At 38.7% G+C, this 14,753-nt stretch overlaps 1 protein-coding gene and 1 non-coding gene across 2 annotated transcripts in view; one reads left to right on the forward strand and one right to left on the reverse strand.

Annotated features, from left to right (window-relative positions):
- Window positions 1–710: 710 nt before the first annotated feature.
- The window catches only part of LOC103145765 (protein kinase C delta type-like), a 19,669-nt gene continuing 5,626 nt past the window's right edge, over window positions 711–14,753 (forward strand). The window contains exons 1-4 of the mRNA XM_007563338.2: window positions 711–928; window positions 12,132–12,262; window positions 12,351–12,623; window positions 14,287–14,449. Coding sequence (XP_007563400.1) covers window positions 12,154–12,262; window positions 12,351–12,623; window positions 14,287–14,449 — 545 coding nt within the window. The 5' untranslated portion in view covers window positions 711–928; window positions 12,132–12,153. The remainder of the gene's footprint in view (window positions 929–12,131; window positions 12,263–12,350; window positions 12,624–14,286; window positions 14,450–14,753) is intronic.
- Window positions 12,874–12,945, reverse strand: trnae-cuc (transfer RNA glutamic acid (anticodon CUC)). The gene has a single exon. It is a non-coding gene; the product is annotated as a tRNA-Glu (tRNA).

Consider the following 14,753-nt stretch of genomic DNA (forward strand, 5'->3'; position numbering starts at 1 on the left):
GGACCCCTGGTGTTTGTGGGAGTCGGGAACCACAACCATCTGCAAGTAGACAAAACCAGGAAATGCATGAGAACCCTTCTAAAAACCTTATAGCTGCCTGTTTTAATAGCTCAGACATCAAATGTACCATAATATGCATTAATATGCACTACAGTCTTCCTAATCATCCCCTGGTGCCTGGTTTGTAATGTAACCAGGCCATAGTGCCACATCATATTGTGCTTAAGTATGTCAGCTTTCAAAGCTTTATTTTTGTTTTTTATTATTGAATTGCTTGATGAAGAAAATAAGCAAATAAGTGAAAAATTCATTTTAGTTGAACAGGAATGGTTCACTGTGCTTTAATTTTGGAGATAGTAAAAAACAATATACCTTTTTCTAAAAATATTATTTAAATATTGTGACTTCCTGTGGCTCTGAAATTCATCAAGGTAAATATAATGTATTTCTGTTGTACAACTTAATTTGTTTACTTGAGAATATGAATAGATTACTAATAACTTATTGGTTATCAAAATGTTGTACAGGAATGGCATTAAACATCTTGTGGCAGGTGACTCCATACAGTACCTCAAACCCACCAAGGTGTGACAGAAAACGACCAGCACATGTCAAGGACAAGCGAACTGGGAACTTGTTTCGCCGCCTCGGACCTTCTTCTATGCATTGCTTGTGCTCACCAGCGCGTCTCGAGTCTCGGGAATTCACCTGGCTGACGTCACACGCCGCGCGCTCCTTCCTAATGAGCCGCGGCGCGAGCTGGCAGTCAGAACCGCTAAGGATCCTGAAAGAACAGCAGCGACTTGAGGCACTTCCTCATAGGCAGGCTAAATAAGTCGGGGAATTTCGGGAAGAGCGTTCATTAAAAGTCTCAATTTGGTAGAAGTTCAAGACCAAGAAAGTCGGTCTACAGTTCGAGAAGAGAAAGGTGAGTTACTGAACTTTTCCTCCCCTCCCCGTCTTTAGTAGAACTTAGAAGTCGGTGTTTTGATTATCGGGACAGCAGTCCAGTATCCACCTGTGCTTGCTTCCTTGTTGTAAAGCGGGTTTCAACTTTCCTGTGTATATGTGGGACAGTTTTTTGTTTTTTCCTCTGCTTCACAGCGAAACAAAACGTGGCAAGAAGAGCACAATTTCTCCCTCAGTTCTTCTCGTTGTGCTGGTTCGTTAACTTTCGTGTGGAGACTGTAATAAATCACGTGACATCGACACAAAGTCAAACATTTCTGTGGCGAGATGTCGTTTCTCCTGGTGGCGCTGTCCGTTTTAGTCTGTTTCACATAAAAAAACTCGAGTTGAAACATAAAATAAAGTCCTTTAAAAAATGACTATTTTGGTTAAAAAAAAAAAAAACTCTTTAGATTGAGCAGTTTATACCCTCGACCTCTTTCATTTGGGTAAAAATAATCAGTAGTTACAAAAAACAAACATAACATGGAGGAAGGACTTAAACAGAACAGTAGCATTACCACCACTACTGAAATCATATAATTTATTATTACGTATATTTTGCTGAGCTGTGTTATTATTATGACACATAAAACCAGATATGCATTTTCTGCTCTATAAAAAGAAGCACAGCATTTCTTAATAATAATAATAATAATATTTTTTTATTTAACCAGGATGGTCAAGATGTGTTTTATTTCTCACACCAGCACTGCAGGAAAGTATTCCAAATAATTTAGTTTATTTATTTTCTGCTTGCAAGGGAGTGAAACGAGTAGCAGTCTTTTTTTTCCCCCAGTCAGCTGATAGGCAGTGTGCAGGAACAGGTGGGTGAGAGTTATTGCTTGTACCTCATCCTCATACTTTCTTTCTTAAATGTGTTTAAATATTTCAAGCCTAAAAATTCAAACTTGACTCTGATAGTCAGCCCTTGTCTTGTTCAATAACTTTTAAAATGTCGACTATTTTTAAAATGAAGTTAAGTTTGGGTAGAAAGCCTCATCTCAAGGACTATTATGTCTATCATTATTATGTTGTTTTTTTCCTTCTCCCTATCCTGTTGATTTTTATCCTACCTTATTCTAGACCTGAAAAACAACAACCGTGGTTTCAACCTGGGAATGGGTCTGTTTATGTTGTGCACAGCTGAGACTAAAGTCTATAATTATGAGATATCAAAGCTGCCTGCCTTAAAGGCACACATCCCATCAACAACAGCCACGTTTAGTCATCTGTAAAGTGAAAATGCGAGGCTTTAAAGGAACAGTCTTCGTTTGACCTTCTGAAACCTCAACATCTTCCGATTCAACGGACCCACGCTGACTCTGAGCACATGACCATGTTTTGAAATGTTCCCTCCACTGGTTGCAAAAGTTTTGAGTCACCCAGTCTGCAGTTGTGGGTTTTTTTTTTTTTTTGTCGAGGCGGCACAGCTTTGCAGCACAGGTAACATTATCCGCCCACAGTTACTGCTGTGTCAATATGGGCTTGGGGGCATTGTGGTCTGCTTGGAGGGTACAGCAGAGGCATCTGCTCAGAGAGGAGCTGCCTTTTTGTGTACCGACCACATGATGGTGGCGCATGCAAACAGGACAGGCTGTGGTTGCATGGATGTTGAACTATTTAACAAGAACCACTGAGCGTAGTCACATCTTTAAAAAATAAAGCTGAGTTTTGTATTTGTACAAATACAATGAAATCACCTCAATTAGGGATGGGACTGCATTACACCTGCACAGACCTATTCTTACAGGCCATTCTGATGATGGGCAGTGAGAACACGTGCAGAGACTCTGAATGCCTTAGAGGCATATTGGGGTTTAGTATCTTGCCTAAGGTCATTTCAACATGCAGGCTGGGATCAAGCTCCTCAACTATAACTGGTGTTACTGAGCCACACTAACGCGCTTCTGTTGCTTGTTACTGTTACAAATTATGTTTTTTCCTCTCATGTCCTGCTACATTTGAGAGAAATGACACGTCATATCTAGCTGTTGGTGTTAAAGTAGAGATGCACAAATGAGGTTTTCTCTGATTTCTTCCCTTTTTTTTTTCTTTTTTTTTTGTTCTTTTCAAAGAACCGCAAAAGAAAACATGTTCATTTATAGAGGTCACATTTAAAAAAAAATTTATTCTGGAATTACTTGGATATCTCCAGTCATGCATCTGATCTTTATCTCTTTAAAATAATTGTACACATGCATCAGTGAGTCAGCCAGAGGTCAGGATCAACTTGTTTTTTCACACTATCAAATCTGATCGGTAATATCACAAATTGTCAAAAATCTGCCCCCCCCCCCCGTTCATTAAACACATGTAAAATAAAAAGTATCACATTTCTTTTAAAGCACAAACTTTAAGTGTTTCTAATAAAGCTTAGAGGCATGTTTTGAAGGCTAAACATAGATAATGGTGTAAAACTCATTTACTTTTGGATTTTAAAGCTAGCACTTCCCTAATACCTGAGAAAAATCATTCAGCATTTCGAAGCATAACGACAATACAAGAACTAAGCAATGTGCCAATATTCTATTAAACCTTGTTAATCAGACATCTGCTCTTAATTGCACGCAAAGGCAAACACGTACTTGTGTTTCAATTATTTGTAGAATCAGTTCTGGGCGCTGATGGCTTTGCCCATCACATGCCTTTGTGCTTTTGTCACTGCTCGTCTCTTTGTCCCAAGCAGCCGCTCCTCCTCACAGCCTGGCATCCTGTTTGACTCCTCTGGCTCAGAGAGGCTGTTTTGTCAGGCTTAACTAAGCCTTTGTGAACTGTGAGCGAGGCAGAAATGGATACCCCCCGTTTAATGCACGCAAAGCAAATGTGGATGTTCAGTCTCTCACATGGAGGCAGGATCCTTTCCTCGTTTGTGCAGCAGGTCTGACGTGATTTCAGAAGTCGGTGGGAGAAGCAGGAGAGCAACAGGGAGGAGATGCAACCTCTTGACCCCGTTTGTCAAGAGACGCATCTCCTCATCTGACGTTTTGCATCCCAATATAACCTGATCACTGTTTATCTGTGTGTGGTCTGGTGCAGTTTGGATATTAACCTTTTGTTGGGGGAAAAACGACAGCCTTCATGCCAGACACTACTAAATTTAACTAAAAAACTGTTTTGTTTAGTTCCTGTTTATGCACATAATTAGACTTGCAAGACAGACATTAATACGACACAATATCTCAGAAAGATTTGAGAATGAAGTAAATGTTTGTAAAAAGGCTTTACTTACATGACCAGGAATGAAAAAAAGGAAAATCATGTCACTGGAAAAGCATAGAAACCCTTTCTAGCGACTGTTCTGAATTTTTGAAGTGAGTTTCTGTTAAATGGTTATGATTCGTAGTATAAACCTAGCCTGGCATCTTCATTTATTATGAATCCTCATGCTAATGGCAACTCTGAGAGGAGATACAACTCAAACAAAACCAACTCTGATCTAATAGACGTTGTTGTGGTTTATGTGAACATTGTCTCATAAAACGTTAAAACATTGTCATGTTTGCTATTGGTGGTCATTTAGACAGAAGCTGTTGATTGGAAATGGAGTAGGAGGCTGTAAACGGTCTTCCTGTGTGAAACAAATTCTGAGAACAAAACACATAAATAGTTGCTGCTTGATTTGAAAGTTTGGTAAATCAAAAATGGCTTAAAAAAATATACCCTCCCTCTGCTGGTACTGCATATTTAAATAAGTGTCTGCCTCTATGGAGCTAACCACCCAGCTACCATGCAGACGACTGAACAATTCATCTAATTTAGTGACTTGCAGCAGGTAGGATGTTAACTTCTTAATTAATCCTCACTTCAAAATCCTTGAATTTTAAAAAATTAACAAAAAAAATGCACCCTGTTTCTATTCTAAAGACCAAATGTATTAATTTTCAGATTGTGACCTCATTCTCTGAGTTTGGCCTGGTTAAGCTTTTGGTCAAGAAATCCTCTTATTTTCATTGCCATTGGTCTTATTTGCATCTTTAGATATTTATTTATTAGTGTGAAAATCTATTCGAATTCAGCTTAATGTCCACCTGCCAGTTCGTCATGGGAACATAATCTTTCCCTGGCTGTTGGCGGTGATCTCCAATACGTTCATGAAAGCATGAAGTTTGTGCTCATTCGTCAGAAGATCGGCCTTCAGGTTTCACAGCTGACCCGAGGGTTTGCTTCATAAACGGAAGAAGGTTACCTGCTTGCATTGCAAGTACGTCCAGGTAAACTTGGGCACGTTGCCAAGGCGACGGTCAACAACAAAACAAAAACAAAGCAGGTGTGTTCTTCCAGCTGTAAGCAAAAGTATTTTTTTTCTTTTATGCTAAGCTCTGGTTGGCTAATGTCTCTGCTGTCCAGCCTCTGTCCATGTTTCTACACTATGTCCAGTTGTACTGAACTCTTGGCCACATCTACAAAAAAATAAAAAAAATAAAATCTGTTTTAGCTTAGGGACAAGAAATTACACTTTCAGTGTTTACCTCTAGTTGTAGATATGGCAGGCTCAGAAAACATTAGAATATTAAATCATTTTTTTCATCCCCAGCAATGACGTAAAAAAACAAAAACAAAAAAAAAACAACTAGATTAATAAGTTTGTGACTTTTGGAAAAAAAAAATTATTTCCAATTTGTTCTTGGTTAAAGAAATTTGCACATAAATATAAACCTGCACCTCAGCAGTCAACCTAATTGTGCCACTTTTTATTCCAAACATCTTGCTCCAATTTGTTTGACGTGTTCAACTGACTTATTTGTCCATATAAAGTAATTTAATTGTAAAAACTCTTGATGTTTTCTGCAAGTAATAGCAGTAACTACTGTGCACCAAATAGTCAGAAAATAATTTAACAAGTAAAATTCTTTACACTCTCCTCCCGCTTTCTGTGTGTGATCTGTAACTTTCCCCCTTTGCATGAATGGCATCGCCCTGTTTAAAGCTTGTCTGGAAATAAAATCAATATACAGCATAAAAACTTGTTCATTTGAGTGATGAAGTAACAGATAACAGCCACTACTGGAGACACCAAATAATCAGTGTTTGTGCTGACTCATGTGAGGCGTTGGGTTAATGCATTCAGCTGCGGTTCTCTTGTCAGCCTTCAAACAGGCTGGTCTGCTTCTGTCGTGAACCCTGTTTAACAGTGTGCACCATGGCTTCTGTCTTTAATTTATTTTTGGCAGCCTGAAGAAGGAACACAATGTGGAAAGACGGGTTTGCTTGTGCGGGAAGGTGCAATCAGAGAAAGCATTTCATTTTACTGAATCTCAGATATTTCCTGCTATACGTTTGGGAACTTGCTGAACCTTCCTGGCATCTTGAACATCCGAAACATGTGATAAAAGAAATTTTAAAAAATGTTTTCGATTACAGTTACAGCTGTCCTCTTTCAGTGAGTTTCAGGTACTTTTTAAAAAAAAACAAAAAAAAAAAACATTTGATGTATTGCAGTTTTTATTTAAAGTACATCTTATGCTTTATAACTTACTTTTATTGCCTTCAAAGGTTTCTTTTTTCACAGTTTTCATTTCTCAATGTTGTCCAATCTTTACAACATCCTGACATATTTTATCCTTTGTTAGACAAGGAGAAAAGCAAAGTTGTTTGTACTGGAAATGTGGTAGATGTTAAAGTTAAGAGATGTCCCAATCAAGACATTTTAATTTGATCTGTGTCCCTGGCAAAACCCCAGTCCTGATATTGGCTGTCGACTGGGATTTTTGTCAGACGTGCATCAGAGAGTGAATTTTTAACAATCACAGCCTATTTTGGTGGTCAAGGCTTGTAAAACTCTATATGCACATTTTAAAAAAATAGAACAAAACTGTGTTTTCTCTCACAATAATAGCCGTGTTTAATGGTTTGAAAACATTTTCACAATTGAAAGTGAAAGAGATGGTGAGAGTTACTTCAGGTTGGTCATGTGACCTGCTTTGCCTTGGTGAACACCTCTTGGTGTTGGGAAGAAGGATGCACACAACACAGCTGAGACACTTCTCATTACATTTTCAATACATGTTTTAATAGGAAAAACAGACAAAGGAGAATTCACACAATATTTTTATTTTTTTTGTCAAAACAATTACCTGGAGCCACGATCAAATATACAGCAAGTTGATTGAAACAAGTTGGTATAAAACAGAGCAATAATTAGCTCGTCACTTGAACAAAATGTCAGTTTATTGAAGATTCTGGCTGTATGTGTTGTCAGATGTAGTTTTAGCAACAACTGATGAAGCGATGTTCATTTTAGGGTTTGTGCTGTTTGGATATTCTTGTAGTTTTCTTAATACAGCAGAGTTGCATTTCACAGCTGTCCTGCAGAAAAACCGGTTAGGGTGAAGTAGTGGCTGCTGTCTGGTTGCAGCAGGAGTGATACATATTTTTAAATGTAGTGGGGTTTTAATATACTTAAATCTCATTTTGTTTAATAAAAGTGTATTTATGGCACAGAAATAAATGTCATGTTGAAGTTGTTCGAGAAATTTCATTTCTCGATAATCTATCTGAATCAGAATTTTAAAAATCAACAGTTTTACATGTAGTCATCACAGATTTAGCTAGGTGTTCACACTAACTGGCTGGTTTCTGCTTCACAACTAAAGTACTTGGGAACGCACACTTAAAACTACGCTCATCTCAAGATGGAGAGAGTTTACAGGAACAAACGAACAACTGCTTGGCAATAACAGAAGGTATTCTCAGACTTCGAACGTGTTATTCTTGTTCCACTCCCCTATAAAGTGAAAGAGATGCAGAATAAAATATAATGCATTTAACAAACGATGTGAAAGCTCAGAGCATTTATTGGTGGGTGCAAGGTTGCTTGAGTTTGGACTTTAATATTCCAGGGTTTTGCCCCAGAAGACCTGCTAACTGGTAGCAGCGCTAGGGCAGTCCACTAGCAGCTCACTGTGATTTTGTGTTAAAAAAGTTAAACATTCGGGTTGCTGTGGCAGCGCGGGGGTTAAGCATAGCCCACATAAGGAGGCCTTAGTCCTTGACGCAGCTGTCACAGGTTTGATTCCTGGTCTGTTGACCTCTGCCGCGTGTCTTCCCCTTTCTCTCATTACCCACTTTTCTGTCACTATCAAATCAATTCACTACCAAATACATTTTATTTAACAATAATTTGGAGGTACATGAGGAGGCATCATAATTTGGAAATATTACTATGTGAGGCCAACATGCAGGCGCAGGGACATCCCAGTTAAATGTGTCATCTATAAACCTAGCTTAATCCAATAAAAAAAAAAACCTTTTCAAAATAACCAAAACACTCAGCCTGGTGGGGAGGCAAGTAAAGCCTGGTGGCCCACCAGGCCTGTAATACACTGGTGTGGGGAAACCCAGTGAACAAACAACGTCATGTTTTGGGTGGGTCACTCAAAACATAGTGGATTTATAATAAATATCCTGTATGGCAAATATTTAAATTAGAAATCTAAATTTGTTGTTTTAAGTCCCGTTAACTTTACATTCAATGTGTGAACTGTTTGATTTATTTCAACAGTGGCGTTAATTTACTGGTTTTATCTTGAACATCTGAGAATTTCTGCCCTTTCTGTTTGTTGGTTTTATATCCACTGCTATTGTGCACTTATGGTTACAAATAATAATAATAATAATAAAAAGTTAGCTGGACCCTGAGGCACATTTCAGCCTCTCCTTTTCATTGGTTGTCAGCTTTGCACATTTATAGTTTAGTTCACAATCCCCGACTGGGTCCAGCTCTGCCCAAAAAAGATTCAAACTTGTTTGTCTCACTGCGACTTGTGTCGGGTCGGTTCCCCTCTTCACTTCCTCTCACACCGACACGTTTTTGGGCCCCTACTGCTGCAGATTTTCCACCAAAGCGTAGTGTGGCCCCCACCTTTAACCTAAAGAGTAAAAATAAATTAACTAATCAAATGCAAAATGTAACACATGCCTTCAACCACAGCAAGTTTTCAGACGTATGTTTCGACATTTGTGTTTATCAATGCTCTGTTGCAGTTTAGTTGCTCATTAATCCGTCACAATAAACCAGAATGCACTTTGTCAGACCTCTGCAAGGAAGACATGCAAGATGTAGATTGTTTTTTTTTTTCCGCTGGTGCTCAGATACCTTTGTGTTGAGTCAACAAGCTTCAATAACTGCAGTAACCATCTTGTTTTTCCACATGTAGTTGGAGGAAAAAGTTCAGGTAATATTGACAATATTACGAATGACTGTGTTGAAGTAGGACAGTTTCACTGACCCACTGACTCACGCTGACTCACTAAAACCTGTGAGCATCCTGTCAAAACATTAAAGGTGCAGCTCACACTTCAGAGATTAAACAAAAAAAAATAATTGTAATGTTCCAGTAGCCAAGCGATGACGGCATGATTTTCAGCAATTGTCTGACTCACAGCGTGTACCTGGAAGATATTTTCATCCGGTGATCAATTATGTAACAGCCTGGGGAAAATTATTCTGCCAGATTGACGCAGTGTGACTAAACTGTTCATCTTACAAACATCAGCAAGTCTAGTGGTCATTTAACAGCCTATTTATTTTGATTTCTAAAACGAAGATAAGCTCTGCTGATGCCGTGCTAGCTCACCGGGAGCTCCCAAGCCTGTTAGACCTGCTTGATCTCTTCTTCCTCCTACGGGTCATTTTTCAACAACTCAAGTCCTGTGAATTACAGGACTTGTTTATGATGCATCCTCTGTGCATGACTTTGATTTTAATCTACCTATTGTACACAGTTACGTACTTCTGGCTCCACAGTTGTTTTCTTTAATGCGGTCCCTGTCATGGAAAAGTACAGCCTTGTTACTAATTGATTTCTGTGCCAATAAGAAGAACATTCTGAGTTTTGCCCATTTAAAAGAAATAATGCTAAAACAATGTCAGTTCTTGAAATTTATGAATTATTCTGTAATAATATTTTTATAGTTATTCTATTTTCTTCCAGAGGTATAATGATGCATCAAGCTAACAAAGATGATAAACATTGTTGAGGTTTTAACAAGATTTTTTGGTAAATCTGTAATTGGTGTAGTATAATTCAGAACAGCTTCATATAGGAATTGTTTCTTTAAGGTGTTTGTAAAACGCTTACAAAATGTCTTCATGTATGAAACGAAGGTATCATAAATTAACGCGGTTTTAAGGAATCTTTCTGCATTATCAGGTTCAGGTTTGATCCAAGTATATTGTAGATTTACAGCAAAAGGTTTCAGATTGCCTGTAAAACAGTGAAGTAGCTTGTAGTTGGTGGCAGCTAATGGTTAGCTCATCACGGTATTCCCACCGTGGGCAAAAACATTTGTCTTCTCTCTCTGACAGCATTTTTTTTTCTCTGTAGGGCAACAAAAATGTTGCCATATGAACAATCTAGAAAATGTGGATACTAAAGATTGTCTATTAGCAATCGTTGTTACCCTAAAACCACTGTTTTCACTTTGACAACTTTTACTCATAGCAAATTATTTTGAGGAAACTTCTCAAAAGCTCATGTGACAAGATTTCTTTTTAATCTCGACACCCTTACCAGCATTTTCTGTCGACCTATGATATCAGGTGTTTTATTTTTCCAAGATGCTGTGACCTAATTTTATGAAGTATCGCTGCATATTTTCAGTGCGTCTTTAGGGTCTTTTTTGCTGACTTAACAGATTTTTTTTATGTGCCCTAATGTACCCTCCAGTGATTTGTTTATTTATTTATTTATTTGTTTTGCTTCTCGTTTGGCCTTTCCTCTACCCACTCCTTTTTGCAATTAAATTTGCTCAGTTTTTCCACTCCCTCTGCCTAAAACAAGGCGCATATGCAGATGTAAGTGGTCTGAGGCTGGGGATGATTTTTGACAACACATATTTTGTGTCCAAGGCACTAATTGCTATGAAAGCATATTGCTGTTTGTGGAGAATTGGAAAGTATTTAAGTAATTTTCTAACCTACAAAAAGAGACATGACAAGTTCTGAACCACTTTATATCAGCAATCTTATCTAACAATAAACTGAATATTTCACGTGCTTAAAGCCTGTGTGCAGCAGTACTGCATAGTTTGGCTGCTGAGTAATGCTGGACCTTTTATTTTGTTTTGTTTTTTGAGGAGGTTAAGACTTAATGAACGCCTTGGAGACCGCTGTTGACATGTCACGGTTGTTTCACTGAACTTACAGATAATTAGCCAGCTTCTGTAAGAAACCTGCCCTAGATTTTACAAAGTCTTTGTTGTTACTATTATTCATTCACCACACATTATAAAAAAGACACACTGCTGCTTGAGATGTGTACATTGTGGCTGGATTTGAGTTTTTCTTTTTACTGACGATTGTGGTTAACAGTAGAACCTGTCAAAGTGGGAATTTCCATCACCTCTCAAAGCTATTTAAAAGGCAGTAAAGAAAATGTTCAACTAAATACTTTGTTCACCTCAGTGGAGCAAAACAAGATCTCTGTTCAGCCGAGGGCTTAAAATGGCACCTGGATTACTTTTTAGTCTGAGGGAGGCGTGTACGTTCATGACAGAATGTACTGGTTCAGTCGATTGCTGATAAATGTAGCATGAAAACAAGGGAACATTATCATCTTATGAAGGATGAATGGTGGCTTAATTAGAAAAATAATGCAACCTTACAGTGTCTCAGCATATTTCTCATGTCTCGTACTATAACTGGTTCTACAACGTTGATTTAATATATTTTTCTCAGATGAAACCTGCGAGGTTTGACCTTTTTGTAAGCTTTCATCAAATTTCGATGGCCAGACTTTAGAAGGAGTTTTCAGGACCAGTGGCCCAGGGCCCTGAGTTTTGGAACGTCCAAGAAATATATATTTTTTATGACATTTTTGAAGAGCCCATTTAAATGAGAGAAAATGCAGCTTGTGAAGCTGCCCAGACGGAAAGCCCCTTGACATGCCATGGGCTGGTGTTTACAAAGTGGCCATTCATTTTTCTTGCCACTTATTGGCAGAAATGAGGAATACCGTGGATGTTAGCTTCTGCGAAAATGCCAAGACGGTTTCCAGTTTGTGTACTAAAGCATATTAAGGTGTGCTTGGTGTTTGAACTATTAAAATAGGACACTATTAGTGTTTTCAGATACTTACTGAGGGTCCACTGTAATGTTAAATCTGCCTGGAGTATGAATGATTTTGAGCTTCACTGTTGGATAAAGACATGCCCTGATTGGCGGTTTGTTGTTTCTCCAGGAGTCCGGGGTGAGCGGTCACCATGGCACCCTTTCTACGATTTACCCTGCAGGGTTATGAGATGGGCATTCTCCCCCCCATGGACGGCACGCCGACTTGTGCCGTCAGGATTAAAGAATCTGTCAGTACAGGTATGTCCAAATGTACGTTCATGCAATTGTAGTTTTGAGTATCTCTACTCATGTGTGACTTTCCTATGATTTTCCTGTTTTTCCACAGAGCGAGGAAAGACCTTGGTTCAAAAGAAGCCCACCATGTATCTTCAGTGGAAGTCCACTTTTGACGCTCATATCTATGACGGTCGTGTCATTGAAGTGATCCTCTTGAAGAGCTCCGAGGAGCCTCTGGCTAAGGTCACTTTGGGACTGTCTGCTCTGATGGAGCGCTGCAAGACTTTGAAAAACAAAAGCCAAACTGAATTCTGGGTGGACCTTTATCCTTCGGGGAAAGTTCAGATCTCCTTGCAGCATTTCCTGGAGGACTCGGATATGGGTAAAAAAAAACAAAAAAAAAAAAACTCTGCATTGGCCTGATTTGACCTTTGTAGTAACTTTTGATTTGTTTATAAAATTTCCTGTGTTCTGCATGCCTGTGTTCATGGACGACTTATAAAGTCCCAAGAATCTCAGATCACACAAGTTTCTTAGTTTGTCACAATACATTTTAAACAGGAGAGAATACAAGAGATTTTCGAGTGACGTTTATTTTAGGCTACAGGGTTTAAAAACAACAAAAGAAACTGTTCCCTGACCGGGAATCGAACCCGGGCCGCGGCGGTGAGAGCGCCGAATCCTAACCACTAGACCACCAGGGACTGACTGTGAGGGCTGCAGTAACTTTACACCCACCCATAAACCCTGTGGTCATGGATCCACTAGTGTCTTGTGTTGTATGTTGACCTCTACTGGTGGAAGTGCTGCCGAATAGACTGCCTTATTTCACTTTTTTTTTAAAACACATGGTATTCAGGGATATATGGGACTTAAATCCATTATCTGTGAGGGATTTACATTTAGCTATATAAAGCTATATGTCCAAAAAACAGATTTTTTTTTAGTTAGATTCTTGTTGGCTTAAATAAAAATCATATTACTCTTGATTTTCCACATTCTTATATTAATCCTTTTAAAGTTGGTGGATGATGCGTAATTTTTCTATGCTATATTACCTTTAATTGCCTGCATTTTAGGCCGGCGTTCCCAATGCAAATTATTAAATTTTTTTTGTCATTCTACGCATAATAACACATAAGAGGAAAACATGGGTTGCTGGTTCTTTGATCAGTTTTAAATAGAAGATCAATTTTAAAAAAATATAAGTCTATACCATTCCTACATCAAATCTCCCTCTGTAACCTTTATTTTATGGTTTAACTAAAAGCTTTTGATGCTGTAGATCAGTGGTGTATAAACTTCCCATAGAAATCAAAATCATCAAGTTGAAAGGATGACAGTGCCAAAATAAAAAAAATTTAATACATTAAGAATGCAAAATATTGAGAACTAGATGCCTTTAAATTGGTTTTGTATTGTGGGAGTAGAATTAAGTGTTTGGACCTGTTTTAGGAATGAGCCCAACACTCCATCAGTGTCCACCCACCCACTCCACTGGGTGCCCCAAAAATCAGCCCGGTGTTTGTTTACGTATACTTAAACAGCTCAGTGGGTTTTTTCTTCCTGCTTTTTCAGTCTCTCTCTTCAAACAGAGAGAAAGTTAGATTATCTCTGTTTGTCACTCTGTTCTTCCAGAGGACATCTGTAAGGCTGCTTCTCTTTCAGATTGTTCCTATGTCAGCCCCTGCCCTCCTCCCACCTTCCCTTCTTCTCTTCCACAGCTTTTGTCTGCTTTGTTTACTTCTCCCACACCTTCTGCGCCGTCTCCTCTGAAAGACCCCCACTGTACTGACTCTGAGCAGCTCATTTAGAGGAGTATTTGTCTGCGTTTAGCCTCCAAACCCAGCTCAGTATTTACAAGGTCATGCCCACGTTAGAAAGATGCAACAACCGTGAGACAGTAAAAGCTTAAAGAAAGGCGCAATAATTTGACCACTGCTCTGGATGTTGGGCAAGGAAGGATTCATAACAGTTCTGGTTGACAAAATGAACACGTTAATCTTGGGATTTAATGTATAAATTGATGTTTCCATCTGTGGCAGGCAAGCCATCGATTAAGACTCCTCCTCCAGAAGGCATTATGACTCTCAACAGAAGGAGAGGAGCCGTTAAGCAACAAAAGATTCACGGCATCAAAAACCATGAGTTTATTGCCACGTTCTTCCGCCAGCCCACCTTCTGCTCCGTCTGCAAAGAATTCCTCTGGTGAGACCATCTCCAGTCTCTGTTGCAGACCAGCTGCAACTTCAACAACATCTGACTGTGATTGTTTGACCTTCATGCATTTACTTAATCAAATCATGCTCACAAACCTCAGTATAGTTTATTGGGATTTAATTTCATCGACCAGCACAAAGTCACACATAACTATGAAGTGGAGGGAAAGTTCTTAATGCTTTCCTGGTATTTTTGGGAAAAGATTTATGAAAAACTGTAGCATGCAGGGTTTTTTTTTTTCTCTATTAATTCTGCACAGCTGGAGACCAGGATCATTACTAAGGATTGGGAT

Source organism: Poecilia formosa, unplaced genomic scaffold (genome assembly GCF_000485575.1).
Source record: "Poecilia formosa unplaced genomic scaffold, Poecilia_formosa-5.1.2 Scaffold147, whole genome shotgun sequence".
NCBI lineage: Eukaryota > Metazoa > Chordata > Actinopteri > Cyprinodontiformes > Poeciliidae > Poecilia > Poecilia formosa.